The sequence below is a fragment of the Scomber scombrus genome, chromosome 18 (genome assembly GCF_963691925.1).
Source record: "Scomber scombrus chromosome 18, fScoSco1.1, whole genome shotgun sequence".
Taxonomy (NCBI): Eukaryota; Metazoa; Chordata; class Actinopteri; order Scombriformes; family Scombridae; genus Scomber; species Scomber scombrus.
Genome location: NC_084987.1, coordinates 4,581,708 through 4,597,607, shown reverse-complemented (window position 1 = coordinate 4,597,607; position 15,900 = coordinate 4,581,708). Strand labels below are relative to the sequence as shown.

At 36.1% G+C, this 15,900-nt stretch overlaps 1 protein-coding gene across 2 annotated transcripts; it reads left to right on the top strand.

Moving 5' to 3' along the window:
- Nucleotides 1–813: 813 nt before the first annotated feature.
- Nucleotides 814–15,452, top strand: map2k4a (mitogen-activated protein kinase kinase 4a). 2 transcript variants are annotated; one of them, XM_062438787.1, is made up of 13 exons: nucleotides 814–1,392; nucleotides 3,300–3,335; nucleotides 4,169–4,201; nucleotides 6,751–6,853; nucleotides 6,940–7,114; nucleotides 8,350–8,469; nucleotides 8,593–8,712; nucleotides 8,809–8,860; nucleotides 8,967–9,094; nucleotides 13,531–13,608; nucleotides 13,916–14,064; nucleotides 14,271–14,316; nucleotides 15,136–15,452. In XM_062438787.1, the coding sequence occupies exons 1-13, from the start codon at nucleotides 1,248–1,250 to the stop codon at nucleotides 15,247–15,249; spliced, it is 1,299 nt and encodes a 432-aa protein (XP_062294771.1). In that variant the 5' UTR covers nucleotides 814–1,247; the 3' UTR covers nucleotides 15,250–15,452. The 2 variants fall into 2 exon arrangements, with proteins under 2 accessions (XP_062294771.1, XP_062294772.1); XM_062438788.1 differs by lacking the exon at nucleotides 4,169–4,201 and having other exon boundaries at nucleotides 816–1,392.
- The last annotated feature ends 448 nt before the right edge of the window (nucleotides 15,453–15,900 follow it).

Below are 15,900 nucleotides of genomic sequence, written 5' to 3'. Positions count from 1 at the left end.
CGAGCACACACTGTCCAAGACTGCAGTGACGTCAAGTTAGACACAATTAAAACAGTCAAGACTTCCGGTATCTCTTTGTAAAATAATATTATTATTGATGGCAAATTTATAAAATGTTATTCATAGCTTGTTATTTATAGTTATTGGATGTTTATTCATTTAGCTCTTATTAAAAAGCAGATATTAAATGTGCTATTGCATCATAAAATAAAAATACAATCATTATTATTATTCAGATGTTTTTATTGGGTTTTATCCATAATATACAATGCTTTGTAACAACAACAACTATATTGTGACAATGTGATTTATTCTTGATAGATAAAGTATATATATTCTCAAAATTGTATTGATTAATCTCATTGCACCTGTTCAAAGGTGATTAGTGATGAGTATAAAGAGGAATGTGTCTGAAAACAAAATTATTCCAACTTCATGGGCAACAGTGTATATTATTATTATTATTATTATTATTATTATTATTATTATCATGCATAAAGAAGTTTGAAGGTGTATGATATGAGCTTTATGCAGGACAATATGTTTTTTGTGTGTTTAAAAAAAATCATGTTATGAATAATAAATTGCAAAAAAAAATCCCAGTTTATCAAATATAATACAAAACAAAACTCATTGATGCAAAGTGGGTTTTTTTTATTAGAGGGTCCAATAAACATAAGGGTTAAACCAAATATTATGTCATCTCTTGAGATAATTTAACCATTATTATTATTAGTAGTAATATTATTATTATATAGTGTTTGTTGTTGTTGTTTTTAAGTCATTATATTGAATGCTCCGGTGCAGCAGGTGGCAGCATGCACCTTTAACTTCGCTTTTTATTTTTATACCTAATAAAAATGAATGACGTGAATCCGGTGTTGTGTTGGCTCACTGCCGCCAGCTTGTCGGTGGGTGTTGACATGTCAGTGTCACTTGGTCAGCTGATTGCGGCCAGTTTAGAAAGCTTTTAGCCTGGCTGGGTGTTTGTTTTCGTTAACGCTACTACACGGGACGCACTACTAGAGACATTGAACGCATTTTTAAATCCCACATCTTGCGTTATCTCTCTCTGTGCGTGCGTGCGTGTGTGTTGCGGGGTGAAGTTGACGCTGAGTGAGGCAGTGATAATAATTATTATTCCTGCAGGGAGGGTGAAGTTGCTGCCTGCTACTCCTTTGCTCCGTGTGTGTGTGTGTGTGTGTGTGTGTGTCTCTGCATTGCAGCCCCCGGCGGCGCTGCTGCTGATGGATTTCAAACACACAACAATGGCGACGCACGGTCCGAGCAACTCAACAACACCGAGTGGCAACAACGCAGGCTCCGCAGTGCACAACCCGCACAACCCGCACCAGCAGCAGCAGCACATCACCACCGTGAGCAGCATGCAAGGTGAGTGTGTGTGCAAGGGGAAAGGAAAGGAAAGGCAGGTGTGGAAGAAGAGGAGGAGGAGGAGGGGAAATATATATCTGAGAGAGAGTCTCCACATTGTGCTGCAGTGAAGGTTAATGTTAAAGCAGGGCCAAAGCAGTGGGAGACGAGGAGGAGGAGGAGGAGGGGTGGGGGGGCTCAGGCTGCTCCCAGGTCTGAAAAATAACACCCCAAAAGGGAGCCAAGGAGTAATAATCAATCTGCATACCTAATATATTAATTTTATTTAGACGTTGCATTATTAATTTAATGTCTTTTATTACCATTTTCTCATTTTGTACCTCGCGTTGCATTCACGGTCTCGCCTCTCTCTCGCCGAACTCCATTCAAAAAAATGGGAATTTAAAGACGCGCTCGAAGCTAAATGTGCTACAGAAGCCGATTTAATTGTGTATATATATATATTTGTGAAATGTTACAATATGTAGAAAATACGCTATTCTGCACACATTTAATTACAGTTACATCATCTATTTGAATTACAGCAACCCCCCCCCCCCCCTTTTTTTTTACTAACCTTTCTTATTGACTCACCAAAATCACAGGAACATTGCACACATGTATATATAATATAATATCAGGACTTCTGCATATTACACATTTATATATATATATATATATTGCAGATTCATTTTACACATTGATTATTTACTGTATATAGTATTTTATCGTATTTTATCACTATCACCCGTATGTTGCTACTTTTGTCTCACTATACTGCTTGTGTCAATTTGAATTTCTCTCAAGTTGGATTATTTTATCATTAAAGTACAAACAGAAAATGCAGAATCATGACAATTAATTAACAAATTGGTGAGTCCTACCATTTCTAGCTCCCTCCCTCAACCTATTTCCAAATCTAACCCAAACCCCTCAAATAATAGCAGCCGTACTCCTTATTGTTATATCCTATTATTCTATTATTCTCACTGTAATTGCATTTTACAGCAGAGGTAACATGCAGAGTTCATACTGTAGAGCGGCACATACAAAAAAAGATAAAAAATAAAATATAAATTGTTGTTTTGGATTGATTTTATTATGACATTAAGCACTTTTCCCACACTATTTCACATTTTTACATTTATATTGCTTCAGCGATCCATTCTTACTGAGTTGGCGTATTTAAAACCAATCAAGTTATTCATCATTACATCCTTCTCTGTGACCGTACATGGCGAGAGAAAGATCTTTTTTGTTTTTTTAGAGATACTCCACTGAAGTTATGCAAATCACCCAGTCGACACTCACACTCACACAGACAGTTACAGCACCCTTGATGTCTCTTATCGCTAAATGAGGCTTCATTCTTCTTCCACATTGATACAGAGGGAGCTATAGCGAGTGTTTAAATATGCCGAATGTATTAAAACAATGTCACAATTGAGAAATGATCAGATATCATGCTCTATATAGTGTTTGTGGATGCTAGTATGCAAAATTGAGTCGAATTGAATAGATTTGACTCTTAACTTTTGTATAAAAGGGTTCCAGCTATTCTGCACAATTGTTCAAGTTCAGGTTACTCAGTTGTTGCAAATTATTACACAAATATGAGAGTAAAAATCTCAAGTTTCAGCTCCTCAATGCTGCAGTAAAATGGTAAAAGCAATAGTAATAGATACAATAATAAGAGTATAACACATATGAGTGCTTATGTATATAAAGAGAGGTGTGCTTGTGTCCTATATATGATAAATTAATACATATCTATCTGTTTATGTGCATATATGTTGTTATTATTATTATGTCAATTGTATTATGTCCTTTTTTGAGGTCTTATCAATAGAAATGTCTCTACTTAACCATTACATGCTCATTCCAGTGTTAATACTTCTGTACAAACAATGTCTCGTTTTAACTTTCAGAGTCCAACACCTGCTGGAGATGTCAGAGTGAAACAGGTAGCTACACATTTTCATTGACTCGGTAGAGAAAGATGAGCATGAATCCAATTAAAATGTTTCAGTCTAGAAAGAAATGATCAGATAGTAGAAATCAGTAAAGTTAGGTCTGGTTTTTTTATATAAGGCTAAATTTGACTTTCTATCTTTCTAGTTTTTAGTTACATGTTTATTTTATATCCCTAGTAGATGCTACGCTAATAAGCCATAACAGTAATAACCAAGGAGTAGATGCTGATGTGTAATTCTCTCTTTATTGACCGTATTTCATCTGTTTTTTTATCTTAATGCTGCTAACTAATGTTTCCTAACTCCTCACATGATGCTGAATTGATGGTGAGCTGTCCCCCGAGAAAAATATCTATTTAAATTTAAAGTGTGTTTCGTGTTAGTGATTCATGCTCACTCCTAGATCCACTCCTTTTTGTTTTCATCTGCAGGTCATTTTTTGTGTCTTTCATTTGCCGTTACACACACACACACACACATCATCATCATACTTCACCATAGTCGAGCGCTCATGCAGGAGTTGTAAATGCATGTGCATGCTGATGCATTCTCCCACCAGTAAATGCATTTTATTTAACCTGCAGTAGGAGTATGTTTGACGACTCAGCAAAGCAAGGCCAATTTCTCTGAGATTATGAATCCACAGCATCTTTTTGGATGAAAAGGGAAAAGGACGTCTCTTTATTTCAGCAAGAGTTGATTTTTTTGAGGAGTTTTTTTTAGAATCTGTCGTCAAGCAAGGAAGGTTATTACTAACAAAAGCCGCAACAACATTGAAGATGAACTATGAGGAAAAATAAAAAAAGCTGTCTTCTCACCTCTAGGCTTTCAGATAAACCTGTCTGGAGCTCCCCCAAGTAAGCCAAACCTCTTTTGCTTCAGCACCAACAGTTCTCATCCCTTTGTTTCCGCCTGACAGTCTGGTATGGGGGAGTCTGTCCTGCTGTTCTCCACTAATCCGAGTGAAGACTTCTGATGGGTTCAAGTAGGCTTGTGCCGGCAGCCGAGGGTTTGATTTGTTCATTTACAGGCTCACAATATTTCATGACTGCCTTTAAAACAACAGTCAGGAGCTCAAATGAACATTTAAACATGTTTTTCTTGCTGTAATCGTTCTTCCTGTTCATACTGACTATTAGAAGATAACTAAATAACTAAATCCACAGTCCTCCATCTGTGCAGAAATGTGTTTAAAACTTTATCTGAAGCTAATATGAAGCTTCAGCCGTCCAAATCAAGTAGATAACTTTCAATTTTAAGTGCGAAACTCCCTCTTTTTGTTCCTATACTTCCACCACAGCTCAACAGTGGAAACACAAAGAGGGAATTTGATGCTAAAAAGACTGTAAATGTCTCAGATATCCACTTGATATGACTAACTCAGACAGCTGAAGCCTCATATAAGCTTCACATCAACTTTCAAATGCATTTTTTTGCATTAAATGTGGATTTTGAAGATCTTTTAATAGTCAGTGCAAACAGGAGGAATGATCACAGCGAAGAAAAACCTCTTTAACTCTTCATATTGACACCTGACTGACGTTTTAAGACACACTTGGAAAAACTGTGAGTCTTTCCTTTTTTTTAATGTGACTCACTTATATACAGGGATATGATAAAGAACAGTTTAAAGCCTGTTTATTTGTTCTGATCGGCACAAGCCTCTACAGCTCAGAGCTTCCATTGATATTTTGGCACCAAATCCTCACAACAAAGTCTGTTTCTGCTAATTAAATAAAGACTGTTTTTATTCATTTAAATCCTCGGTTAAACGGTCGTAATGGAAGCTCTACCTGACTGGTTTTCAGTGTGTAACTAACACGCAGAAGTAGTGCCTGTGGTGTTGTCACTTTGTTTTTTTTTCTTGGCATGGGTGCACCTCAGCATAGCGCTTGCTTGTCGAGACAAGGAGCACAGCGGAGAGTTGTCATTTCAGGCGATGTTTTCCATTTATTGGAATTCGAGCACATGCATTCTTGTGGTGGTTTTTTTTTCGGGGTTGGGAAACGTGTGGAGCGCTTTTTTTTTTATTCCTTCAAGATCAAGAGTCAAGGTGAAAATCAAAGCAGTTGTCCTTTAAAAGCATGTTCACATTAAGAGATATTAGTGTTTTCTTTATTTCCACCCCGCCTTCCATCTCATGTTTACCTGTAAATGTGTGTGTGTGTGTGTGTGTGTCTGCATTTTGGGTGTAGGCGTTCTGGGATCTTAGCAGCATGTTTCTGTTGATGCATCGTAATAAATGATTGACGTGTAGGTAGACCTGCAAGAAAGCTGTGAGCAGATTCAGTGAGTATTTATAAGCTCAGTGATACTGACACCAGCGTGACAACAATCCACTAAAGAGATTATATGTCTGTAAATTGGAATTTAATTATAATTTAACCAGAAGTTTAACGTATGATACACTTACTATCATGACTGTAAATGCTGTTAGCTTCTTTATAGGCTGAACAGCATTTATTAGACCATAAAGTATATGATTAAAAATCAATAAAAGATCATTCTGGTGTTATTATCTGTCAATGAATCCCATGAAAATACCAAAATGAACAGGGTCTTTATACTTTGTGACTCTCAGACAAATGCTTAGTTTCATTTTTCATTCACAAAAAAGAAAAAAGAAAAAGCTTTTTTAACTTCCTGACACAGCTGGTGACTAGTTTTTAGCAAATATGACTCAAAAAAGGAGGAAATGGTGCATTTTTCAGGGATTATTTTCAGCAGCAACATTTAGTGTTTACTGCAGCAGGACGGGTTCATTTACACTCTTCTCATTCACATTACACACATGTTAAAATGTACACCAAATGTATATTCCTTATAAATATAATGTAGGTTTTCTTTAGTGCTACCTTTATAGACTTTGTTCTATTGAATTGCTAAATTTATGGTTTTATTTTACTGTAATCTGAAATATTTTAATAATTGGAAATACATAAGTTATGGCTGCAGCTCAATTACATTGTGTATAATGACAAAATGAACCTTGATCCTTGACCCAAAATGAGAAGAATACCCATAATGCAATATTTGTTTTTGGTTTTTTTCATGGGATTTATTGACAGTAAGAAAACTATAAATTGTCTCATCATTTAAAGGAACTAAAACCACGTAATTAAAGGCTCAAAGGTGAGAATTGTTAGAAACATGTCAGCAAATTTGGATTAAATAACATAAGACATTCGTATGTGGTGATGGAGTTTTTCTACGCTTGGTGAATGGGAAGCATGACATTTGTGGGTTTGAGTTCATTTGTGTTTATTTTATTGTTGGTGTTGTTTTCACTCATCAGTTTGATCTTCTCATGTGGGATGAGTTTTTCTTTTCGGGTCTTTCTCGATCTTAAATGTTGGGCGTTTCACTTAAAATCTGGCCTTTGTTTGTGGTTTCCTCTCCCGCTCAGGTAAACGTAAAGCTCTGAAGCTGAACTTTGCCAACCCTCCGATCAAACCAACGACTAGATTCACACTGAACACGGCCGGGCCGCCCTTTCAGAACCCGCACATGTGAGTAAAACCCTCCGAGATGATCATCAGTTCCCTTAAAATAAACCCACATTTATACTTTTAAAATCTTTTTTATTATTTATCAGAGAGAGGCTGAGAACATCGAGCATCGAGTCGTCGGGAAAGTTGAAGATCTCCCCGGAGCAGCACTGGGATTTCACGGCCGAGGATCTCAAAGATTTGGGCGAGATCGGCCGAGGGGCTTATGGCTCCGTCAACAAGATGGTGCACAAGCCCAGTAACCAGATTATGGCGGTCAAGGTGATCATTTACCTGTTTTTTGTCCTCAATAAAACATTCTTACATATCTAACAGTTAGTAAAATACGACATTTAAAGAGGACATATCTTGCTTTTTGTGTTTTTCTGTCATTTTGATGCTGTTATGTTGTCAGATTTCTATGTTAAATGTATTCAGTTATAAAACTTGAGGTGAATGCTTGTAGAAATGTTCCCTGAAAGTCAAAAACTTTTTTCTCCCCGTCATAAATAACACTGAGCAGATCCTTTACAATCATGTTAACAATGAGAGACGTAACGTTAGCTTTCTCTCTGAGACTTTTGTCACTCTTTCGACATACTAGTTTGGTGATTAGCATCAGGTCCGTTCCCTCAGTAACCGTCACAGCAGACAGCAGCCTTTTCCCACGAGTCAGCAGTTTTTCCACGTTGGACTTTTGTGTGGCTTCGTCTGCATCATGTTCCCTCTAGTCAGCTAGCTAGCAGGCTAACTTACTACCGAGTCAAAGTAGCTGAGATCAGCAGTAAAAATTCACTACTACTTACAAAATAAGGTGGTTTACAAAAACTTAAGACATCCCCCTAGTGGCTGAAAGTGAGAATTGAAACTCTTGATTATGGTTTTTCAATGAAAAAAAAAAAACGACCACAGCACAAAGGTCGACTTTAGACCCCACGAACGACTATTAGATTATTCGGTATTAATAACACATCCCTAAATTCTCCTCGTGATGACATCAGATCGTTCACTTAAGCCCCAAAAAAATTGCTTTTTGTTCTGCAGCCTTTGTTGCTACGGTTGTTTCCATGGGAACTTCACGTCAATATTTCGGACTGGACATGTACAAATGTTTTTATAAGAAGCTTTTATTTCAAGTACAGAATGATAAGAAGAAGTAAAATCCTGCTACTATAGTTTGTTTACGTGGCCTCTGGAGCCGGAGGAAGCTGACCAATCAGAACAGAGTGCGAGGAGGGAGGAGGGAGGAGGGAGGGGGGGCCTTAAAGAGACAGGAGCGTAAAACAGCCTGTTTCAGATAGAGGCTGAACTGAAGGGCTGCATAAATAGACAGCATAAGATAAATAAGGATCTTTTAAAACTATAAACCATGCAAAGATATTCTAGTACTGACCTAAAAATGTGCAGAATGTGTCCTCTTCTAAAGGCTTGTTGAGTCTTAGTGGAGATATGAGCTCAGTGAGCGCTTCATAGTGTGAACAAGTCTTTGATTGTACTTTGTTGTGTTTCCATCACAGAGAATTAGGTCAACGGTCGATGAAAAGGAACAGAAGCAGCTGCTGATGGACTTGGACGTGGTCATGAGGAGTAGTGATTGTCCTTACATTGTGCAGTTTTATGGCGCTCTTTTCCGAGAGGTGAATTTAAACCACATTTTGCTTTATTTCATAGTTTTTTAATTGTTATTAGACCGAAGAAAGCAGTGATATATTGGAGTTTTAAGCCTGCGATTGACCGACTGATTTCTTGTGTTTCAACAGGGTGACTGTTGGATTTGTATGGAACTTATGGCTACCTCGTTAGACAAATTTTACAAATTTGTATATTGCTCATTAGACGACGTGATTCCAGAAGAAATCTTAGGAAGAATAACATTAGCTGTAAGTTATTGTGAAGCGTATCTCCTTCTTTTTAAAAATTAAAGAAGCCTAATTACAAACTTCTGCTACTAAAAACTGTTTTTTTGCACATTGCAGACTGTGAAAGCACTTAACCACTTAAAAGAAAACTTGAAAATAATACACAGAGGTAAGACGATATATGAGACGCTTTTCCTGTTGTGTTTTTTGCTGCACCTTTTATGTGTCTTCTCATCTTTTTTTCTTGTCTTATTCACTCTCTCTCACTCATTCAGACATTAAGCCGTCAAACATCCTCCTGGACAGGAACGGAAACATTAAGCTGTGTGACTTCGGCATCAGTGGTCAGCTGGTCGACTCCATCGCCAAAACCAGAGATGCGGGATGCAGACCTTACATGGCGGTGAGTAACACTGGGTTTGATGTGAGAGATAAAATCATCCAAAACTGCATGTTGTGCATTATAAAGTCTTATTCAACAATCTCCCAAAAACTCCAAAATATTCAACTTGCTCGTACCACAAGGGACAGTGATAGAAGTTAGATGGACCTCCGAAGTAGAAGACTTTTTTTTAATGTAACTGTACTTAGATGTGATTCAATCTTGAGTTAGGTTAGTTAGTTTCACAGTTGATTGACAAGCTGATTATAAGACAAAACCAGTGTATAGTGAGGACAGAATAAAGAAAATTAACAAAAAAACATGAACAAATTACAAAAAAAAAAGAACAAATTAAGATCGGTGCACAGGAGAGAAAATAAGATTGATAAATATGTAAAAAAATATATATATAAAGTAAAATAAGAGAAATTTAAAAAACAGTTTATTAAAAATTAGACCAAAACTAGGTTAAAATAGATTAAAAAGACAAAACGCAGGAAAAAAATGAAATAAAAGAGATAAAATGTAATAAATCTTAGACTGAAAGTAGGTTAAAAAAAGAGATTAAAATGACAAACAAAACAGACAAATAAATAAATTGATAAGAAGATGTAAAATATAAAATGATGATAATAATAAAGTAGAACAAAATAATGACAGAAATACGTTGCCTTTACCAGAGAATTAATTCAGGCCTTTATCTGGGAATTATGACTTTATTATGACATCATTAAGAGTTCTAGAATTTCAGTTATATTGCCACTGCTAATGTTTTTATCAATCAAACTTTATTGATAAAGCACTTGTCATATAAATACAGTGTCATACAGAAGGAAGAATTAAAAGGCCGCTACCAGATGACCTGAGGGTTCTCAAAGGTTCATAGGATGAATGCAAATCTGATAAAAAGGTCGGACTAAGACCATTAAGAGCTTTATAAACCAATAAAAGGATCTCAAAATCAATTGTGAAGCAAACAGGTCGTCAGTGCAGAGACTTTAAATCTGGTGTAATGTGCTCTGCTCTCTTTCTGGTGTCCGTCAAGTCTTCAGGAGACGTACGTACTTTATTCTGATGGTTGTTACCAAGTGGATTTTATCGTATTTAGATTGGATTACGAGTTTCGATTAGCTTGGATGCATCTCGTAGCTGCTCCTGATCAAACAGAGCGACTTCAAGCAGGTCAGAGTGGCCTTTAAAATAGGTAATGCTGACACACTACTCGTAACGCTGATGGTATGTTGTCATTCTTAGAGTCAAATAGGTCCACATAATCCCTCCGCCATCGACATGCAGGATACTACTGCTTCATTTCACATCCATCAACATGTCTCAGAAAAGCTTAGAAACCTCATATCTTCATATTTCATCTTTTTTTTAATAGATTTTATAGATTAGTGCTGTATAGAAGAATAAATAAAAGACATAGCGGCTCACAGGAGGCATAACATTACATATCAAATAAATTAAAAGACAAAACATGAGTAAAAATAACAATAAAAATAATCAAATCAATTAAAGTCAACATCTTACATGGTGTCAAAGTCCAGTTACAGTGTTAAAAAAAAGAGCTTGTGACTAAATCTCGTTACTTTATAATGATGATGCTGCGTCATGTGATTTGATCCATTGTTTAGTTTTTTATCATTTCCTGTAAAGTAACACCCGAGATTGATGATATCTAAACCTGATTGCATCACTATGACATAGTTTTGGGTTTTTTTGGTATTTTTTTAAAGGATGAGTAATGAGTAGTGCTTTCCAACACAAAATTGCTGAATAAATGCCTTTTAATTGATTTTATCTATAAAAAGTTAAATAGTAGTTTAAAAAAAGGTGATTTTTTTTCATTATTTTGTCCAAAAAACTGTCCAAAATTCCAAATAAAAGAAAGAAAAGTTATACATTTGCACAATTAAGAAGCTAATTGTTCCAAATAATTATACTTTTATTCATTTTCTGTCCATCAAATAATCATCTAATCTTTCTCTGCTGCTTCTTAATGGCTCCGTAATCGAACCCCTCGTTGTTCGAAAGAGATGATCTCACCATGTCGTCATCACTCAGCAAGGTTATTTTCTGTCCTGGGGGGGTTACGTTGAGAGGGAGGGGGGGCTCTTCCTCCTTCTACATTACAGTTTCCATGCTAAATTTGGGAAGGTGCTTTTTAGGATCCACACACATACACACACACACACACACTGAAAGGCCAAGTCAGGCCGCTTCATTCATGACTCGGTTTACGCCAACCCGCCGCTGCCGCCGCCGTCGTGGAGCTTCCCACGGCTGTGAGCTCAGAGCGAAGGAATTCTCAGCTTCCAGTTTCTTGTTTTTACTCGCCAGGTGTTCCGTCGTCAGGCTGAATGACGTAAAAAAACTCACCTCAGTAACAACAGACGTGACTTATCGTTTGGATATGTGAGGCTACGATAAAGTGTTGAAACGTTGGGATTGAGTCAGATATTGAGTTGTTGTTGGATGTACAGTAGCTGTTATCTGCAGTATCTCTTGTTTATGATATGATTTATTAATCAATTGCACAAAAATCCAAGAGATAAGATGTAAAAGTGAAAACATGAGACGTGCAGTTACAATTATTTGGCTGTTTTCTAGTTTTAAAAAAACTACAGTACAAGATGAATAATTGATCTACTGCAGTGTTTCTCCCACATCATAAAATCTGACTGTTCACACTTTTTATTTATGATTATTTCCATTATTTATTACTTTGCAGATTTATATTTTAAACTGGTCGTTTAGTCTGTAAAATATTAAAAAAATAAATAAACAAGACCCAGAGATGTCTTCTTCCAGCTGCTTATTTTCTCTAAACAGCTGTTAAATGAGGATTTAATAATAAATAAATAAAAAGCAAAAAGATGTAAATCCTCACATTATTATACAATCTGGATGTTTTTATTTGAGGCTTTTAAATTGTTATTGAAATCATTGAATACTCATCTAAAATAAATCACATTTTATTTGATAGTGTGTGTGTGAGTGTGTGAGTGTGTGAGTGTGTGAGTGAGTGAGTGAGTGAGTGTGTGTGTGTGTGTGTGTGTGTGTGTGTGACGGTCGAGACTAAACACTCCCAGACTTGGCAGATGTGAGTGAGGCTCTATGCAGTAAGCAGCTGCTGCTCCATAAAACCCAGCAGTGCTGCAGCACAGACTGTCCCGCTCTGCTGGGTGACATCAGCATCTAATTCAGGGCCTGTAAATGGGCCAGCGAGGTGCTTCCTCCTCTCCGCAGCAGCAGCAGGGTTTCTGCAGCTTTCTCACACACTTGAAGGATGAACCGGAGGAGGAGGTTACAAATGACTGAGTCAGCAGAATGAAGGAAACATGCTACTTAATGTGTTGAGCTGCAGAGCTGATGGCATCTGTCTGGTGCAGGTGGAAACATGTCCAGAGGTGACGAGCTGCTCTGGTATTCTGGAGGGTGTGCATGTCTAGAAACTTCATTTGTCGTGGACCAAACACCTGTTTCTCTCTGATGAGCGTGTCTGGAAGTGAGGCAATAAGACAAATGATATATTGAAGCATTAAAGCAGTTCAGACACCTGACAATGAATCACTTTTAACATCATATAACCAGTTTCAGTCTTTGATAAGTTGTTTATTTGCACCTTTACATTTAAAATTGTGTTGGTTTGCACATAATCGTCGAATCAAAATGAAATAAGTGAGATTATTCAAAGCCAAATTGATGCATTTCATATTGCAGGTGTCTTATTATTACAATATGTGTCCACTCAGGTGTTCTTCAACCAGTTATGATGTTTATATTAGTTTAAGTTCAGTTTTCTTAAATCTTACCCTCTAATTGCAGCGATGTGTCCTCAGATTATCTGAAAAAATACAGTTAAAAATCAGTGAAGCTGAATTTTCTTACTTTCTTATTGATCACTTAATGTTAAATGGTAGAATTTGCTGATAAAAAACATACGTATTAAAGAAAATGTTTAATTTCCAGCTTGTAATTGAGTTCAATAGTCTGTAAATATCAGAATGAAAATATTGTCCATAAAATAAATGAGTATAAACAATAATGAAACTCTTATCTCTCTATCATATGAAACACTTAACAAGCTGCAATTAAAATGATGTGCTTTTTCTCATAGTTAACTGTCACAAGCCAACTTCTTATATCACAACTAAAACATTATTTTCATTATTGATTCATCTGCCAGATTATTTTCTTGATTAAAAAAATAGTTGATTTGTCTATAAAATATGAGAAGATAGTAAAAATGGCTATTTAAATCTCATAAAGAACACAGTGACATGTTTAGTTTTATGCGGTCAAACAGTCAGAAAAGCTTCAGATCATCATATTTGAGAAGCTGAAACCAGAAAATTGCTTCTTTTTTTAAACCTTTTTTTAACCTGAGAACAGAGTTTTGAGTGTTTTCTATATTTTCTGAATCTTCTTTTTTTTCCTTTTTAAATTTCCAGCCAGAGAGAATAGACCCCAGCGCGTCCAGGCAAGGCTACGATGTGCGCTCAGATGTTTGGAGTTTGGGAATCACACTGGTGAGTTATCTCAATATTTATAGATGCATTTAAAGGTGCATCACACTCTTTGATATCCATACATCATTAAAGAATGTGGGAAAAGTGTCTATTTTATTCATTTAAAGTCATTAAAACTGATATTCTGTTGTAATTGCTCATTGTTTACACCTGAAACAGCTGCGTCTTATATCAAATGATACGTTTTGTATTGATTGTATGTGTAAATTAGCACAGCTGGAGATCACATGCTTTCATTTTTACTTTGTATCACAACATTGTCTGACTGTGTTTTGACTGTCTGTGCCGTTCCCCTCGTGTCTTCCAGTATGAGCTGGCTACGGGACGGTTTCCCTACCCGAAGTGGAACAGTGTGTTCGACCAGCTGACCCAGGTGGTGAGAGGAGACCCGCCGCAGCTCAGCAACTCGGAGGAGAGGCGCTTCTCTCCCAAGTTCATCGCCTTTGTGAACGCGTGGTAAGAAAACACGATGCTGTGAATGAATTAAAAAATGATCTTTAATGTTTAATATCATGAAATTCAGCCTGTTAGATGTTTAGAGGTTTTCTGTTGAAGCTCCCAGCTGCTGTCTGCTCTTTTGTCCCCCTGGTGGACAAATGTATGAACTACATCCTCCAATGTTTTAACTCCTTTTTTTCTCCTTCTTTCTTTTTCTCTTCCAGCCTTACAAAGGATGAGTCGAAAAGGCCAAAGTACAAAGAGCTACTGGTAAGATCACATCATTATTTATAGCTGTAATAAACTGTTCTTAAAGGATATGGCTCATAATTTTCTATATTTGTTCTTATGGTCAACAAATCTCATGCACAGAAAAAACTTCAACTTTATTTTATCTTTCACACAGAGAAAAAAAATCAGAATGATGATAAACAATAACTACAACAACATCAATAATAAAAAAGTATTAGAAAAGTCATTTTCTCTGCCAGTGTGATATCGATCAATTAATCAATCGATCAATCAAACTTTATGTATATAGCACCTTTCATTCAGACTAGCATAGTTTAAATTAATTTTTTTTAAAAAGGGATAAAAACAAAGAATAAATTAAAGACAAAAATTGAGACCAATGCACAGAAGAGCAAAATAAAAATGTTTAAAGATTTAAATAAAAGAAATAATTATATAGATTAAAATAGTTTTGTTTTTTTTAAAGAGTAAAATAAGAGAAATGGTTTATTAAAAGTTTTTTTTAAATTGGACTAAAGCTACGTTAAGAAAGAGATTAAAAGACAAAAGAAATAGACATAAAATTGATAAGAATATAAAACTTTAAAATTATGATAATAATTTGTTTAAAATAAAATACACAAAATAAAAGATAAAAAAACCTCAAAAACAAACACAATGAAATTAAATAAAAAGATTATTAACTTTTAAATTATGAATCAAAAGCCAGGCTGAACATAAAAATGACCAGACATATCCTTTAAAATGTAATATTTGCACTGCAGTCCATCTACTTCCTTAATGACACTAGTTTTATATCATATTTATGTCTTTTCTTTCTCTTCTTTCCCCCATCAGAAAGATCCGTTCATCCAGATGTACGAGGAGCGTTCGGTGGACGTCGCCGCTTACGTCTGCAGGCTCATGGATCAGATGCCAGCGTCTCCCAGCTCGCCTATGTATATGGATTGATAGCAAGACGACGACGGGAAGAAAAGGAAAAAAAAAAAAAACACATCAATAAATATACACAAGTCTGCAACAGTAAAGACAGGAGAAAAAAAAAAGAAAGAAAGAAAAAAAAAAAGACGACAACAAAGTTAAACGAAACAAATCCTCGTGTAAATTTGCTTGGTCCCCTTATTGCAGTGTTTAAAGAAAAAAAAAAAGAAGAAGAGAATTGTAAAGCAAAAAGAAAACACCCGTCGCAATAAAGGCGGTGTGTTCATTTCGTTCATGTCTGTATAATATTATCAACGTTAACACACTTCTGTTTTCTCTCTTGTTCACCAACACACACACACACACACACACACACATACACACACACACACACACACACACACACACACACACACACACACAGACGCACGCACAGTCACGTAAGTATAATAGCAGCTGAAACAATCAATCATGGTCAGGACGCATCTCAGTGATTAGCACAGTGATTAAAAGAAGAGATAAAAAAAAAAACAGAGAATAACTTGCAACATGTATTTATAGATCCGACATCATGTGGAGTATTTTGATTTGGAGACTTCTTCTTCAACATACTGGAAAAAGAAATCATCATGCTCTTTGTGAATTGTCCCACCTCTTCCATGTTACGTGAATGAAAGCATT

What these genes read in the sequence shown, in the direction of transcription:
- map2k4a (XM_062438787.1), top strand. Translation starts at nt 1,248, where the DNA reads ATGGATTTCAAACACACAACAATGGCGACGCACGGTCCGAGCAACTCA. An exon ending in CTTGAAAATAATACACAGAG is followed by an intron (nt 8,861 to 8,966) that starts GTAAGACGATAT and finishes TCACTCATTCAG; the next exon opens with ACATTAAGCCGTCAAACATC. An exon ending in CAAAGTACAAAGAGCTACTG is followed by an intron (nt 14,317 to 15,135) that starts GTAAGATCACAT and finishes TTCCCCCATCAG; the next exon opens with AAAGATCCGTTCATCCAGAT.